The 14100-nt window shown below is 63.7% G+C and overlaps 1 protein-coding gene across 1 annotated transcript in view; it reads right to left on the bottom strand.

The window, feature by feature from the left end:
* Positions 1–14100, bottom strand: part of NCS1 (neuronal calcium sensor 1) — a 50607-nt gene that overhangs the window by 21038 nt on the left and 15469 nt on the right. The window contains exon 2 of the mRNA XM_070058088.2: positions 5891–5915. Coding sequence (XP_069914189.1) covers positions 5891–5915 — 25 coding nt within the window. The remainder of the gene's footprint in view (positions 1–5890; positions 5916–14100) is intronic.

Below are 14100 nucleotides of genomic sequence, written 5' to 3'. Positions count from 1 at the left end.
AGCAGGATCGGAGGTGGAGCAGCCGGGACTTGAACAGGCGCTGATGTGCTGGTGTTGCAGGCGGCGCCCTAACCGGCTAGTCCACAACACCGGCCCCGGAATGTACTTTTTAAAAAATTTTCCGTACTAAATGGCTGGAATGTAGTTTTTTGAAAGTTTAAAACAGAAGAGTTCGACTTCCAAATCAGACCTGGCTTGGTCGGCTCCACCCCTGGCCTGTGTGAGACCCTGGGCAGGTGCCATTCCCCGGGGCCTGTCTCCTCACCTGTGAGAGGGGAACCAACCTGGCACCTGCCGTTAAGGCACCTGAGCGAGCCTGGAGAGACGAGAGCTGAGCGCCAGCAGCACGGGGTCTTGGGCACTGGCCACGTGCCGAGCCTGGGACCAGGTCCTCCACACACGAGGGCCAGGGATGTCATGGACGACCCAGCCTGCCCTGCCCTACCCTGCCAGCCATCCCTTAGGGAGGCTCTCCCCGACACTCCCTGACCTGGGCCCCACCCCTCAACCTGTAACCCAGCCGGAGCATTTACACGGAGGCCACGCCCCCACAACCGTGCTGGGGAACGGGCAGGAACAGGCTTGGACATAGTCGGGGAAAGGCTGGGAACCGAGCCCCAGGGCCCTGTGCGGTTTGCAGCCGTGTGGGCGTGGGCGATGCGCTCGGCTGCGGGTGGGAGCAGCTCTTGGCCCCGGCGGGCAGGCAAGGCTGGAGAAGGCCAGACTGGATGACGGCACACACACCCCGCCCGGGCTTCCTTCAGAGCGAAGGGGGACAGGAACTGGGCCACTGCAAAGCTCTCCCGACCCCGTCAGCAGCGCCAGCCTGGGAAGGCCCCCGGAGCCTCTCCCTCACCTCTGACACCCCCGGGACCAGTGCTGGCCCAGCACAGCCACTGCTCAGCGCGGAACGAACGCGCGGCGGCCTGGCCTCCAGTCCTCGGAGGGCCCTGCAGCCCGGCTCTCGCTCTGACAGAATCCTGCCGTCCAGGGTGCTCCTGGGAGCCCAGCCCACGGCTCCTCCAGGCCACACACGGCAGCTGCCCTGTGCAGTGCCAGGGAGGGCACGAGCAGCGGGACGGGGAACTCAGAGAGCACAGAGCAGCCAGGCACGGCCTCCCGGGGGCCTGCGGCAGGCCCCAGACACCATGAGGAGGACCCCTCCCGGGCTCCCCGGTGGCTTTCAGTCCTGCGGGTTTCCCAGAGCAAGGAGCCGGCAGGTTCAAGCCCAATAGCCTGAGCCATGGAGGCAGAGGGCTGGAGCCAGACTGCACACATGTGCACACACTCCCCGTGTACACATGTACACACCAGCTCACGTGTGTGCACACACACTCCCTGTGCACACACATGCACATTCCCAATGCACACACTCACATGCACACACTCCCCGTGCACACATGTACACACCAGCTCACGTGTGTGCACACACACTCCCTGTGCACACACATGCACACTCCCAATGTACACTCACACATGCACACACTCCCCGTGCACACATGTACACACCAGCTCACGTGTGCTCACACACACTCCCTGTGCACACACATGCACACTCCCAATGTACACTCACACATGCACACACTCCCCGTGCACACATGTGCACACCAGCTCACGTGTGCTCACACACACTCCCTGTGCACACTCCCAATGCACAATCTCACATGCACACACTCCCCGTGCACACGTGTACACACCAGCTCACGTGTGCTCACACACACTCCTGTGCACACACATGCACTTTCACATGCACACACTCCCTGTGCACACATGTGCACACCAGCTCACAACTGTACACACACTCCCCGTGCACACATGTACACACCAGCTCACATGTGCACACACACACTCCCTGTGCACACTCCCAATGCACACTCTCACATGCACACACTCCCTGTGCACACATGTACACACCAGCTCACATGTGCTCACACACACTCCCTGTGCACACATGTGCACACCAGCTCACAAGTGTACACACACTCACCGTGCACATATGTACACACCAGCTCACGTGTGCACACACACCCTGTGCACACTCCCAATGTACACTCTCACATGCACACACTCCCCGTGCACACGTGTGCACACCAGCTCACATGTGCTCACACACTCCCTGTGCACACTCCCAATGCACACTCTCACATGCACACACTCCCCGTGCACACGTGTACACACCAGCTCACGTGTGCTCACACTCATGCACACACTCCCCACACATGCACACTCCATCGCACACATGCACGCACACTCACGCACACAGCCATGTGTGGCCTGGGCAGCTGTCTCCAGCCCTCTGAGCCTCAGCTTCAACTGGGAAATGCGGCCACTCCCTCTCGCGACACTGCTGCAGGGCCGGGGCAGTGCGGCCCACAGGGGACCTCCCCAGCCCTGCCCGCGGGGCACAGCCCAGGGGAGCAGGGGGTCTTGCTGAGCCGCACCTGCTGGCCACCTGCTGCCACCCACAACGCCCACCCCACCAGCCACTATTTTTATTACGACACTGGGATATTTGTTTATTACAAAAGCAATCAAACCCTTCAGAGAATCTGGAAATAGAAACTTTAGGAGAGGGGCAGGTGTAGACGCTGCTTGGGAGCCCACAGCCTGCATCAGAGCCTGGGCAGCTGCGGTGATGGCCCGTGTAGTCGGGTCCCTGCCAGCCACACGGCTCCTGGCTTTAGCCCAGCCCTGGCCACCATGGGCACTTGGAGAATGAACAAGTGTAGGGGTGCACACTTGCCCTCTCTCGCTCTGTCACTCTGCCCCTGCCTCTCAAACCAACAAAATGCTTTGGGCAAAAGAAAGTATTACAGAAACATCGCACACAGCCCTGCCGCCCAGCGCACACCCCACCCACCGGCCGGCTTCCTCCCTCCTCCTCGGCCTCCTGCGCGTCTCCCAGTCTGTGCCCTGCTGTTTCCGGCCCGGATGGCGTCCCCATCACTTCCCAGGTGGCTGCAATGTCGCAGTCACCCTCAGGGGCCCAGCACCTGCTGCTGTTCCTTCTCAGCCTCCAAGGTGGCTCCTGACCTCCTGGGGTGTGAGCGAGGGCCCTGGGGGACCGACAGCTGCTGCTCACCCCTCGACTCCTGCGCCTCCCCCTGCGCCTCCGACAGCCGCACCAGAGAGGAGCTGGGGACTGCACGGGGTACACGGCGGGTATCCCGACACGGTCCAGCCAGGCGTCACATCCCCTCTCCCAGGGCCTGAATTCTGGCCCAGCCTCCACTTGTGCTCACTGCGACAGGGACGGAACACACTGACACGGGAGTCCTGTTCAGCAGCTGCCAAGACAGCACAGAGTGAGAGGGACGACGCGGGAGTGGAGGTCGTGCCTAAGGAGAGGGAGCCAGCCACGCTGGGGCGGGGGGGCCCAGGGAACAGAAGGGGGAACAGCCAGGGCGGAGGCTCTGAGCAGGGAGTGAGCCTGGGGTGGGGCGGGGGAGGGGGCGGCAGGCGTCGAGAGTGCTGGTGTGGACAGGTGAGGAGCCCAGGGCGGGGCGGGGTGGGGGCCAGCAGGGATCAGGGCTCCTGCCAAGGAGGAAGACACAAAGAGGCCGCGAGCAGGACAGCAGCCTGCCCGCCTCTGCTCGCAGGTGCTCCCGGGTGCCACCCGCGGGGCAGGCAGGAGGCAGCACCTGCCGAGCCCACTGTGGGTCTGGCCCAAGGCGAGGACAAGAGGGGCGCAGGCGAGGGGATCCGAGGGCCCAGGCGGGGAACAGCCAGGCCACACTCAGGAGCTCTGGCCTGGGGCCGGAGCAGGAGAGGATGGCCCAAGTCCCTGGGCCCCTGCACCCAGGTGGGACACCCAGAAGAAGCTCCTGGTGCCTGGCTTCAGCCCAGCCCCGCCCCAGTTGTTACAGTCATTTGGGGAGTGAGCCAGAGGAGGGGAGCTCGCTCACACTCAATCTCTCTCTCTCTCTCTCTCTTGCTCTCTCGCTCTCGCTCTCTCTCTGGCACAGAAGCACGGGGCCTTTTCCACGAGGATCACCTGGACCTCCCAGGGCCTGGGTTTCCCCTCCACAGTGGGCGGAGCTCATTCTGTCACAGTCAGCGGGGGGGGGGGGGGGGGTGAGGGAGGGAGGGGGAAAGGGAGAGAGAGACCTTGAGGCAAGGCCGGCCGCGGGCAGGGAGCGTGCCCAGGCAGCTCGAGCAGGTCTCGCTGTCCTGGTCCCCGGACACTGCAGCAGGACCCACTCCGCGGGAGCCCAGGGGCAGGAAAGGCCGGAGGGCGCGGCAGTGCCCGGGGGCGTCCGTCTCCCCCAGGGAGAACCTTGCCCTTCTCCCTGGCCACGAAGGGAACCGTCTACACCTGCTTCCCAGATGCCAAGTCCCCAGGGCAGCTGTCACAGTCCCGGCCAGAGCAGCGGCGGGGACGAGGGCTCTTAACGGCTGGGCAGCGACTCTAACCACTGCCCTCCCCGGCCCTGGGCCTCCTCAGGAGTTGCTACACCTGCTCCATCACACGGGAGGCCAGAGCCCACGCTGCACCCCCACCCGAGCTCGGCCTCCTCACGTGCCACGTGCGGCGGTCAGCCGGGCCTGGCCAGGACTGCTGCCAGGAGTCACTGGCTGCGGCATTCAAGACACCGAGGGCAGTGCCGACTGGGTGCTGGGAGCCTGCTGTGGCCAACGGGGGTCCAGCAGCCTCAAGGCAGGGGACCGGCAGAGAGCGAAGGCCATGTCTGCAGCCGCCCGGAGCGTCCCAGGGAAGCACGAGGTCAGAGTGGACCCCAGCAGGCTGAGCCTGCAGAGGGACGGAGCTCGGAGGGACCAGGACGGAAGGGTGGGCATTCCAGGACCGGGCAGCTGCAAGGGTGAAGGCCTAGCAGTGGGGATATTTCTGGGGAAGAAGCGGAGAAGTGGGAAGTGAGGCGGGAGGCAGGTGGGGCCCATACATTCCACCTAGGACGCGGTCAGACCCGTCCAGGGTCTGGGTGCAGCAAGGGGTCAGCAGAGCCGTGCAGGCAGCCATGGGAGGTCTCCAAGCTCGCATCCTCGCTCCCCTGCCTTCGGGGGGGTGGGGGGTCTTCCTGGCTGCTCCACAATGCACAATGACAGCAAACAGCCCCTATCCTCCCCTCCCCAGCCAGGGCAGACATCACTAATCCATAACAGACCCCGCCACTCCCTCACTGCTGCACCTCTCATTGCTCCACCACACACAGCATCAGGACCCTCTTAGCACAGTGCTCCAGGCAGCACAGACTGATGGGAGCTGGCACCCCCAGGGAAGCCCCAGCCTCATCAATCACGCTACAGACGAGCAGGCAAGCCCTGAGCGAGGGGCTGGGGTGGTTTAACCCCTGCCAGGCTCCTCCCTGGTTCTCATGCAGACCCCCAGGGGAGCAGAGCCTGGTGGTCCTTAAAGAGCCCGTCCAGGCAAGAGACCACCATCAGGGGCTGGCGCTGTAGCACAGCCTGCAGTGCCGGCACCCAACACGGGCTTGAGTCCTGGCTGCTCCACTTCCCATCCAGCTCCCTGCTAAGGGGCCTGGGAAAGCAACAGAGGACGGCCCGAGTGCTCGGGGCCCTGCACCCACGTGGGAGACCCGGAAGAAGCTCCTGGTTTCGGCCTGGCCCAGCCCTGGCCGTGTGGTCATTTGAGGAGTGAACCAGTGGATGGATGGAAGACCTCTCTCTCTCTCTCTCTCTCTCTCTCTCTCTCACTGTCTCTCCCTCTCTGTAATTCTGCCTTTCAAATAAATCTTTAAAAAAAAAAAAAGTCATCACCAAGAGCGCCAACTTGGCTCAGTGAAGCTACGTAGGTAGCAGGTGACCCCAGGACACTGACAGTGGCTGAGCCACCCGGACTGCACCCCTGCCCCGTTCCCCATCAGCACGAAGCAAGCACCCCGCTCCCGAAGCTCTGGGCAGAGCCACTTACCACTGCTGCACCTCCTTCTCAGTAACTGTAAGAGAAAACAGAAGAGGGGCCGTTAGAGGGGGCGTCGGGGGGGGCACTTCCTGGGGACCTCCTGCTGCCCTCCCCGCCCCACAGCACAGGGTCGACACTACCTGCTTGGCACAAGGAAATATGCCCTTGGTCAACAGTCACGGTCAGGGCTCTGTGTCCGGCCGCCCAGCAGGGGACAGCACCGGCCCCTCCTGATGCAGCAAAGACCCCCAGACCCGCCTCTCCCTGTGGGACACCACCCTGGCCTACCCTCTTCCAAGTCTCCTCCTGGGCCCCGCAGGCACTCGGCCGTCCTGGGGACATACAGGGGCGCCACCAAGCCCCTCCTCCACCCCACGGACCCACTGCCCTCCCCTCCCTCTCCACCCCCACCCCAGCGCCTGTCACCAGTGAACAGAGCCCGAACCAAAAGCTGGAATGAGCCAGAGAAAGCGGCTGCACCCCCAGCCAAGCCCAAATAGCTGTTCCTTACTGAACCGTGAAACAAACGAAACGGTGTTTCTGGGAAGTATTCAGTCAGTTGGAGTCGGAACCCATGCACTGCTCTCTCCGAAGTCACCGACCTCGGTGGGAAGCCACCGAGGCCACAGTCAGCCCTGCTGGACCACAGGACAGTTCCTGGATGACCCCGCATGGGGCCAGGCATGCGGCTGGGCTGGGTGGACTTGCACAATGAGGAATGGATGAACAAAGCAGTGTTGGGTGGAGGCCGAGTGACCGAGTCTCTCCCCAGGACAAGCCCAGGCAGACCACGGGGGGGTCTCTGGATCGCTGGTGCGGACCAGGTGGGAGCAGCATAGCCGGCAAGGGAATCTCACCACGTGAGCCAAGCGCCGAGGGCCCCCCACGAGCCGGGGGCTGTGCTTCGGCTCAGCATTGAGGGGAGAGAGTGTCCCTCTGCTGGGCTCCAAACGGGGAAACTGAGGCACAAAGAGGCCGGGAAGTGGCAGGCGGAGGACCTGACGCAGGTGTAGGGCTCGGAACCCGGGTCAGACACCTGCCCCCTCCTCTCCCACAAGCCCAAATCGGAGACTGAGAAAGAGCCGTGAACTTGAGCAGGCAGAAAGGGAGCGAGGCGAAGGCGGCAGGTGCCAGTTACCTGGACGACCAGCCCTGGTGCAAAAGAATGCAATTTTCCACGAGGCAGCTTTGGCAAAGGGCCCGGGGTGGGCAGGGGTTGAGGCGTGGGGCTGGAGGGACCACCCACGCCAGGCGGTGGAGGGCCCCAGGCTCCGGGGCTGATGCGAGAAGCCCAAACCCGGAGACACAGGTGGCCATCCTGGCACAGGCGGGAACGCAGAGCCCCGGGCCTGGAGCCAGACCACACCACAGCTTCCCAGCTGCGTGGCCCGGGGTGGCATCGCATGACACCAGCAGCAGGAGCTGGGCTGAGCTCAGGCAGCCTCCCAGGGCCACAGAGGGGCTTCCCTGGGATCCCCAAGCTTGGGAGTCCCAACTGCCCCTTGACCCCCCCACCCCGAACATCTCCGTCCAGCCTCCCCCAGGGCCTGCTTCAGCCTCCCTCTCCTTCCTCACCCCCTGCCCAGGAGACAGCAGCTTTCAGAGACAGGAGGAGGGGCCCTGGTTGGTCTGCCGCCCGCCCCCATCTGCCACCAAAACTGTCCCCAAAACAGGGTGGTCGGCAGTGGCATGAGCCGGCGTCTGGCGGGGAGGCCGACGCCCCACCCCTGCCTCCAGCCGTGGATCCACCTTCGGGAGACAGCGGAGGCCTGCAGGTGTCCCCGGCACCATGCCAGGGCCAGCATCCTAACGGCTCCACTGTCGGAAGCCTTGGAGGGTCTCAGGCCAGGGCGGGGGAGACAGGCAGAGCACGGCGCCTCTCTGAGGGCCTGGCCATGTGTCCCCAGCCCTGCCGCCTGCCCGGGTCAGGCGGGCTTGTGTCCAAACCCCGGCCCTTCTTATCAGCCACCTCCCCAACCTGGAGGTCAGCACTGCTCCGCAGAGAAACCTGAGCCCAGGGGAGGTGACCCAAGCAACAAACCCAAGGTCACGGCCAACACGGAGGCCCGTGTTCTCGAGCGCTCTGTCTGGCTTTCCAGAAGCTGAGCCATTCCCACGCCGCCTTCCGCGGTCCTTACGCTCCCGTCCGACGGGCCATGCTTACTTACTCTTTGTATCATCTCACCCTGCTTCTCCTGCTGAACCTGGCCACGCTCTAAGCAACAACACCCGTCCAGCTGCCAGCGCTCGCCTCACGCACGGCACACGTGCACCTGCTGAACCCTCCAGGTGATGCCCCCGTGGCGGGCAACTCGGCGCCCTACGCCCTAAACATGACGCAGCCAGGGGGAGCCTTGTGCACGGACCGCTCCTGCCACGAGTCCCACCGTGAGGACACAATCAGACAAACCCAGAGTGCAGGCAGAGCCGGGGCGTCGCCGGGCGTCAGCACCAAACAAGCCAGAGGAATGTTCTGGAAAGAGACTGAAGAGCAAGGCCACCAAATGTCCCTGCGATGCCTGGATGGGGTCAGGAGGGAAAACCCGGCTACAGGTGGGAGGGGCTCCTGACCACGTGCTCAGCGTGACCACGGCGCTGAGGCCACACACAACGGTGCCACTCCCCTCTCCCCCGGAGATGCGCCCCCAAGGACTCACGGACGAGGGCCAGGACACCGCAGCTTCTGGGAGGCTGAAGAGGCTGCAGGTGGGGAGGCCCAGAAACACACACACACAGGCACAGGCCAGAGGGCGGAGGCACAGGGTACGGGCCAGAGGGAGGAGGCAAAGGATGTGGACAGAGAGAAGAGGCCCAGGGTGTGGACAGAGGGAGGAGGCACAGGGTGTGGACAGAGGGAGGAGGCAAAGGGTGTGGACAGAGAGAGGAGGCCCAGGGTGTGGACAGAGGGAGGAGGCACAGGGTGTGGACAGAGAGAGGAGGCACAGGGTGTGGACAGAGGGAGGAGGCACAGGGTGTGGACAGAGGGAGGAGGCCCAGGGCACCAGCCAGAGAGACAAAGCATAGGGCGGAGGCACAGGGTATGGGCCAGAGGGAGGAGGCGCAGGGCACCAGCCAGAGAGACAAAGCACAGGGCAGAGGCACAGGGTACAGGCCAAAGGGAGGAGGCCCAGGGTGTGGACAGAGGGAGGAGGCCCAGGGTGTGGACAGAGGGAGGAGGCACAGGGTGTGGACAGAGGGAGGAGGCCCAGGGCACCAGCCAGAGAGACAAAGCACAGGGCGGAGGCACAGGGTACGGGCCAGAGGGAGGAGGCAAAGGGTGTGGACAGAGGGAGGAGGCACAGGGCACCAGCCAGAGAGACAAAGCACAGGGCGGAGGCACAGGGTACGGGCCAGAGGGAGGAGGCACAGGGTGTGGACAGAGGGAGGGGGCACAGGGAATGGGCCAGAGGGAGGGGGCACAGGGAATGGGTCAGAGGGTGGAGGCACAGGACCCATCCCACACTGATTCCAACGATTGCCTTGAGTTTTTCAAAATAAAGACCTGGGGGTATCTGCGCTCCTCACTGCTGTGCACCCCCCACGACACCAGGGGTTCAGGGGTCCTGCCCTACAGGTGCTGGGAGGATGGACAGAGACTGGGGGGAGGGGGCAGGTATGCGGGACCCTGGGCTCCGGCCACCGCCCCCCCCAGCCTCCACCCAGTGTGAAATTAACAGGGCACGGCCTCCCTCGGTGGGGGTCCAGGGCAGGCAGGAAAGCAGGCCATCCTCACGGGCAGCCCCCCGGGGTCCCCTGAGCACCGCCCAGCTGGTGACCCAACTAAGCCCCTCTGGTGGCCCCAGCCTCGTGCCCAGGTACTGGCCCCTTCATCTCCGCCCACCTAGCTCACCTGCGCACCTGCAACACCCCGCCGGGCAGTCCCTGTCCAGGAAGCCCTCCTGGCCCCCCATGGCCTTCCCACCTGCTCTCCAGCATGGAGTCAGACAGGAGCCTGACCAGGCTGGGACGCAGTGGCTCAGAGAACAGGCTCCAGGCCGGGCTCCCTGCCCTAACTGGTCCTGGGCAATGCCACATCTCTGGGCCTTGGTGTGCTCATCTGTACGACGGGACAACAGCTGTAATCCTGCAAAGGATGGACTGAACGTGCCAGGGCTCCATAGGAGACTTTTCCTCCTCTTCCCAGCAGGACGCTAAGCCCCCGGCGTCACCCGCGGAGTCGGCCCGTGTGCTGCGTGCAGGAGCCAGAGGATGAACCCCGGGAGGCTGCGGCCGTCATCACCCCACTGGGCCGGGTTTAGAGCATCCCAGGGCTTGCTCCTCACCTGTCTGCCGTCAGGATCACGCCTGGCCTTGGCCAGCGTTCAGAACGAGCTGCCTTTCTCCTGCACTCCTGCCTCGGGCCGGCACGCCCAGGCTCCTCAGAGACCCAGGACGTGGGTGGTGGGCGGGCGGCCGAGGGGCGCGTCCCGCGGGGGAGGGCCTGGGTGTGAGGCCCCAGGCCAGCTCTGGACTCCAGCTCCCTAGCTAGGCAGACGCTGGGAGGCAGCAGGTGGTGACTCAAGTGACCGGGTCCCTGCCGCCCACGTGGGAGACCTGCCCCCAGCTCCCAGCGCCCGGCTCCGGCTCAGTCCAGTCCTGGCCGTCGCAGGCACTTGGGAAATGGACCGGCAGATGAAGCGCTTCCTCTCTTTCTCTCTCTCTCTCTCTCTCTCTCTCTAGGTCTCTCTGCCTCCCAATCTAAATGTATACGCCAGGCGGTAGCTGCCTCAGAAGAGGCTCCGGGCCATCGTCCCTTGGTAGCCACTTGCGGGCTGGGTTACTCCAAGCTGGAACCCGCTCCTGTAGGAGGGGGCAGGAGCTCAGAGCAGGCAGGGCCACTGGCTCTTGAGAAGTGAGTGGAGAATTCGGCAGCTCAGAGCGGCCTGGCAGAGCGGGTGAGTTCGGGGCTGCAGCCGGGGAAGCAGCCGGGAGCTCACCTCTCCCCTCTGTCCACAGAGCCGGGCCCCCACCATCTCCAGGTTCCCCACTCCACAAAGGGATCTTCAGGCAGCAGGAAAATGTAGGGGGGCTCAGCACGGTGGTGTAGCGGGTAAAACCACTGCCTGCAGTGCTGGCATCCCATATGGGCACCAGTTCAAGACCCAGCTGCTCCACTTCCAATCCAGCTCTCTGCTATGGCCTGGGAAAGAAGTGGAAGATGGCCCAAGTGCTTGGGGCCCTGCACCCATGTGGAAGACCCGGAGGGAACTCCCGGCCCCTGGCTTCAAATTGTCGCAGCTCCGGCTGTTTGCGGCCAATTGGGGAGTGAACCAGCGGATGGAAGACCTCTCTCTCTCTCTCTCTCTGCCTATTCTCTCTCTGTGAAACTCTGACTTTCAAATAAATAAATAAATCTTAAAAAAAAAAAAAAGAAAAGAAAATGTGGGGGCAAAGTTTTTGCTATGAACCTCCCAGGAAGGGCAGAGCAGGGTAAAGGCTCTGGACAGCCCAGGCTGGGTCCCAGGTCCCCCACCCCCACCCCGAGGGGCAGCCCTGTGGGAAGGGGGCACCCAAGGGTGCTGCCTGGCGCTGAGAGGTCAGTGCGCCGGCTCGGTGGCTGTGGTTGTCACTCAGTGCCTCTGCTGGAGTGAGAAGAGCCTGGGACCCCTGCCACCCCCAGCCCCCACGCCAGGCCTGGCCTCCTTCCCAGAATGCCCAGGGGCACACCCACCAAGGCAGGCACTGCCAGAGCCCCTCATCCCAACCCAGGAAACGCGGGTTCCCCAAAGCCCCCAGCCCCCACTGCCCGCTCAGCCCTGCCCCTGCCCGGGGGGGCTCTATGGCCCCCTCCTTACCCCCCTGCCGAGGCGGCAGCAGCACAGCCTTCCGGGTGCCTGCTGTTTCCGCCCGCTGCCGCCCACACTCCTGCTGGGGCTGGCGCACGGCTCGGGATGTCGGCAGGAGGGACGGGCGGGCCCGCCTGCCCACACAGTGGGGCTGTCAACACTGTACCCGCCGGGCAGGCTGGGACCCGCGGCAGGGGACGGCGGGCCCCGACTCTACGGGCAGCCTCGGGCCAGGCCTGGGCCAGCTCTGACACCTGCTCACCACCCCCTAAAACTCAGGCCCAGTCCCACCTGCCCAAGGTCCCCAGGAGCTGGGGCCCCTCCCAACGTCTACCTGGTCACTGTGTGGCCGCGGCCAACGCACTGCCCCCTCTGAAACGGAAGCAGTGGAGGAACAGGGGCGGAAGCCTGGTCCCCGTGACTCAAAGGTCCTGGCATGCGCGTCTCTGGGTGGGGGGAGAGTGCCCGGCTCTGCCCGTCAAGGTGCCCCTTCCTTGTGCCTCCCCGGGCGCGAGAGCCAGGCCCTGCCTCCGTCTTCCTCCTGGGTGCACTGACCCTGCTCACTTTCACTTTTCTGTTGTTCTTTATTTTATTTGAGAGACAGCAAGAGTCAGGTGACGGACATTCTCCCATCCACTGGTTCGCTCCCCACACGTCCACACAGCTGGGCTGCGTCAAGCCAAAGCCAGGAGCCCAGAACTCAAGCTGGGGTCTCCCACGTGGGTGGCAGGGGCCCAAAGACAAGAGCCATCCCTTGCTGTCTCTCAGGGTCTGCATTAGCAGGAAGCTGGAACCAAGAACAGAGCCGGGGGGGGGGGGGCGGCGCTGCGGCATAGCGGGTAAAGCCACCACCTGTGATGCCAACATCCTACACGGGCACTGGTTCGAGTCCCGGCTGCTCCACTTCCAATCCAGCTCCCTGCTACTGCGCCTGGGACGGCTGCGGAAGATGGCCCGAGTGCTTGGGCCCCTGCACCCACGTGGGAGACCCGGATAGAGTTCCAGGGTCCTGACTCAGCTGGCCCAGTGCTGGCCACTGCAGGTGGAAGATCTCTCTCTCTCTCTCTCTGTGTGTGTGTGTGTGTCCTCTCTCTCTGTAACACTGACTTTCAAATAAATAAGTAAATCTTAAAAATTTTTTTTTTTATTTTTAAAAAGACTGGAGCCGGCCAGCGCTGCGGCTCACTAGGCTAATCCTCCTCCTTGCAGTGCCGGCACACCGGGTTCTAGTCCCAGTCAGGGCGCCGGATTCTGTCCCGGTTGCCCCTCTTCCAGGCCAGCTCTCTGCTGTGGCCCGGGAGTGCAGTGGAGGATGGCCCAAGTGCTTGGGCCCCTGCACCCCATGGGAGACCAGGAGAAGCACTTGGCTCCTGGCTTCAGATCAGCATGGTGCACCAGCCGCGGCAGCCATTGGAGGGTGAACCAACGGCAAAGGAAGACCTTTCTCTCTGTCTCTCTCTCTCACAGTCCACTCTGCCTGTCAAAAAAAAAAAAAAAAAAAAAAAGACTGGAGCCAGGACTCATCCCAAATACTCTGATGCGGGCGTCCCAGTGGGCGGCTTAACCACAGGCCCCCCGCCCGCCCCGCTCCTCACTTTCAGGGTCACCAGACTTGAATCTCTGCCATCCATTTCCTGGGCCCGAGCCTCAGTTTTCTCATCTGAGAAATGGGGCTGAGAATGCTCCCTGCATCTCGCTCACAAGCAAGTGATGGCCCCCACCTCGGGCGGGATTCACGGCTGGGGAGTCGGTGGGCTGCCCACAGGGGTCCCCCACAGGAGCGCTGAGGGGCGAGGGCCGAATCCAAGCAGCATGAAGAGCGAGGCTTAGCTGCAGCCCATGCCCTGGCCCGGGGGGGGGGGGGCCTGCCTCACCGCTACAGGCGCGTCTTTTACTCTGAAAATAAAGCAGATGCAATGATTTTAATTTCTGTATCCATTAAACAATTTTCCCCCAAGTTTTCCAGGAAAGGCACTTTGTCTAGAGGCTTCTGAGAACAAAGCTGCCGCTTAGTAGGCGCTTACTGTGTGCTGGCCCTGGGCGTAGCCTGTGGCCTATGCGGATCTCGCTCGGCGAGGCAGGGGTGGGGTGGGGGGGCTTTGCTTATCTCCATTTCCCAGATTGGAAAACTGAGGCTCCCAGAGGTGGCGACACCTCCCCACGGCCCAAAACTCATCTGCGGCGCGGCCGGGCCCCGCGCCAGGGTCTGGGGGAGAGGCTTGTGGTGCCATCACACAAACACTCTCTGGGGGTCGCCCAGCTGCTACGCCCCCTTAAAGAGGTGCGAAATGGGGGGCGGGTGGTTGCCCTGGCGCTTGCGACACCCGCATCCCGCACCAGAGCGCTGGGGTTCGAGTCCTGGCTCCACTCCTGATTCCAGCTTCCTGCGAATGTGCACCCTGCGAGGCTGCCGGGTCCCTGCCACCACGTGGG

Source organism: Oryctolagus cuniculus, chromosome 1 (assembly GCF_051225735.1).
Source record: "Oryctolagus cuniculus isolate XC-2025 breed Fujian yellow rabbit chromosome 1, ASM5122573v1, whole genome shotgun sequence".
Classification (NCBI taxonomy): Eukaryota; Metazoa; Chordata; class Mammalia; order Lagomorpha; family Leporidae; genus Oryctolagus; species Oryctolagus cuniculus.
Note: the sequence above shows the minus strand (reverse complement) of the source record. Positions and strands in the feature narration are given on the sequence as shown.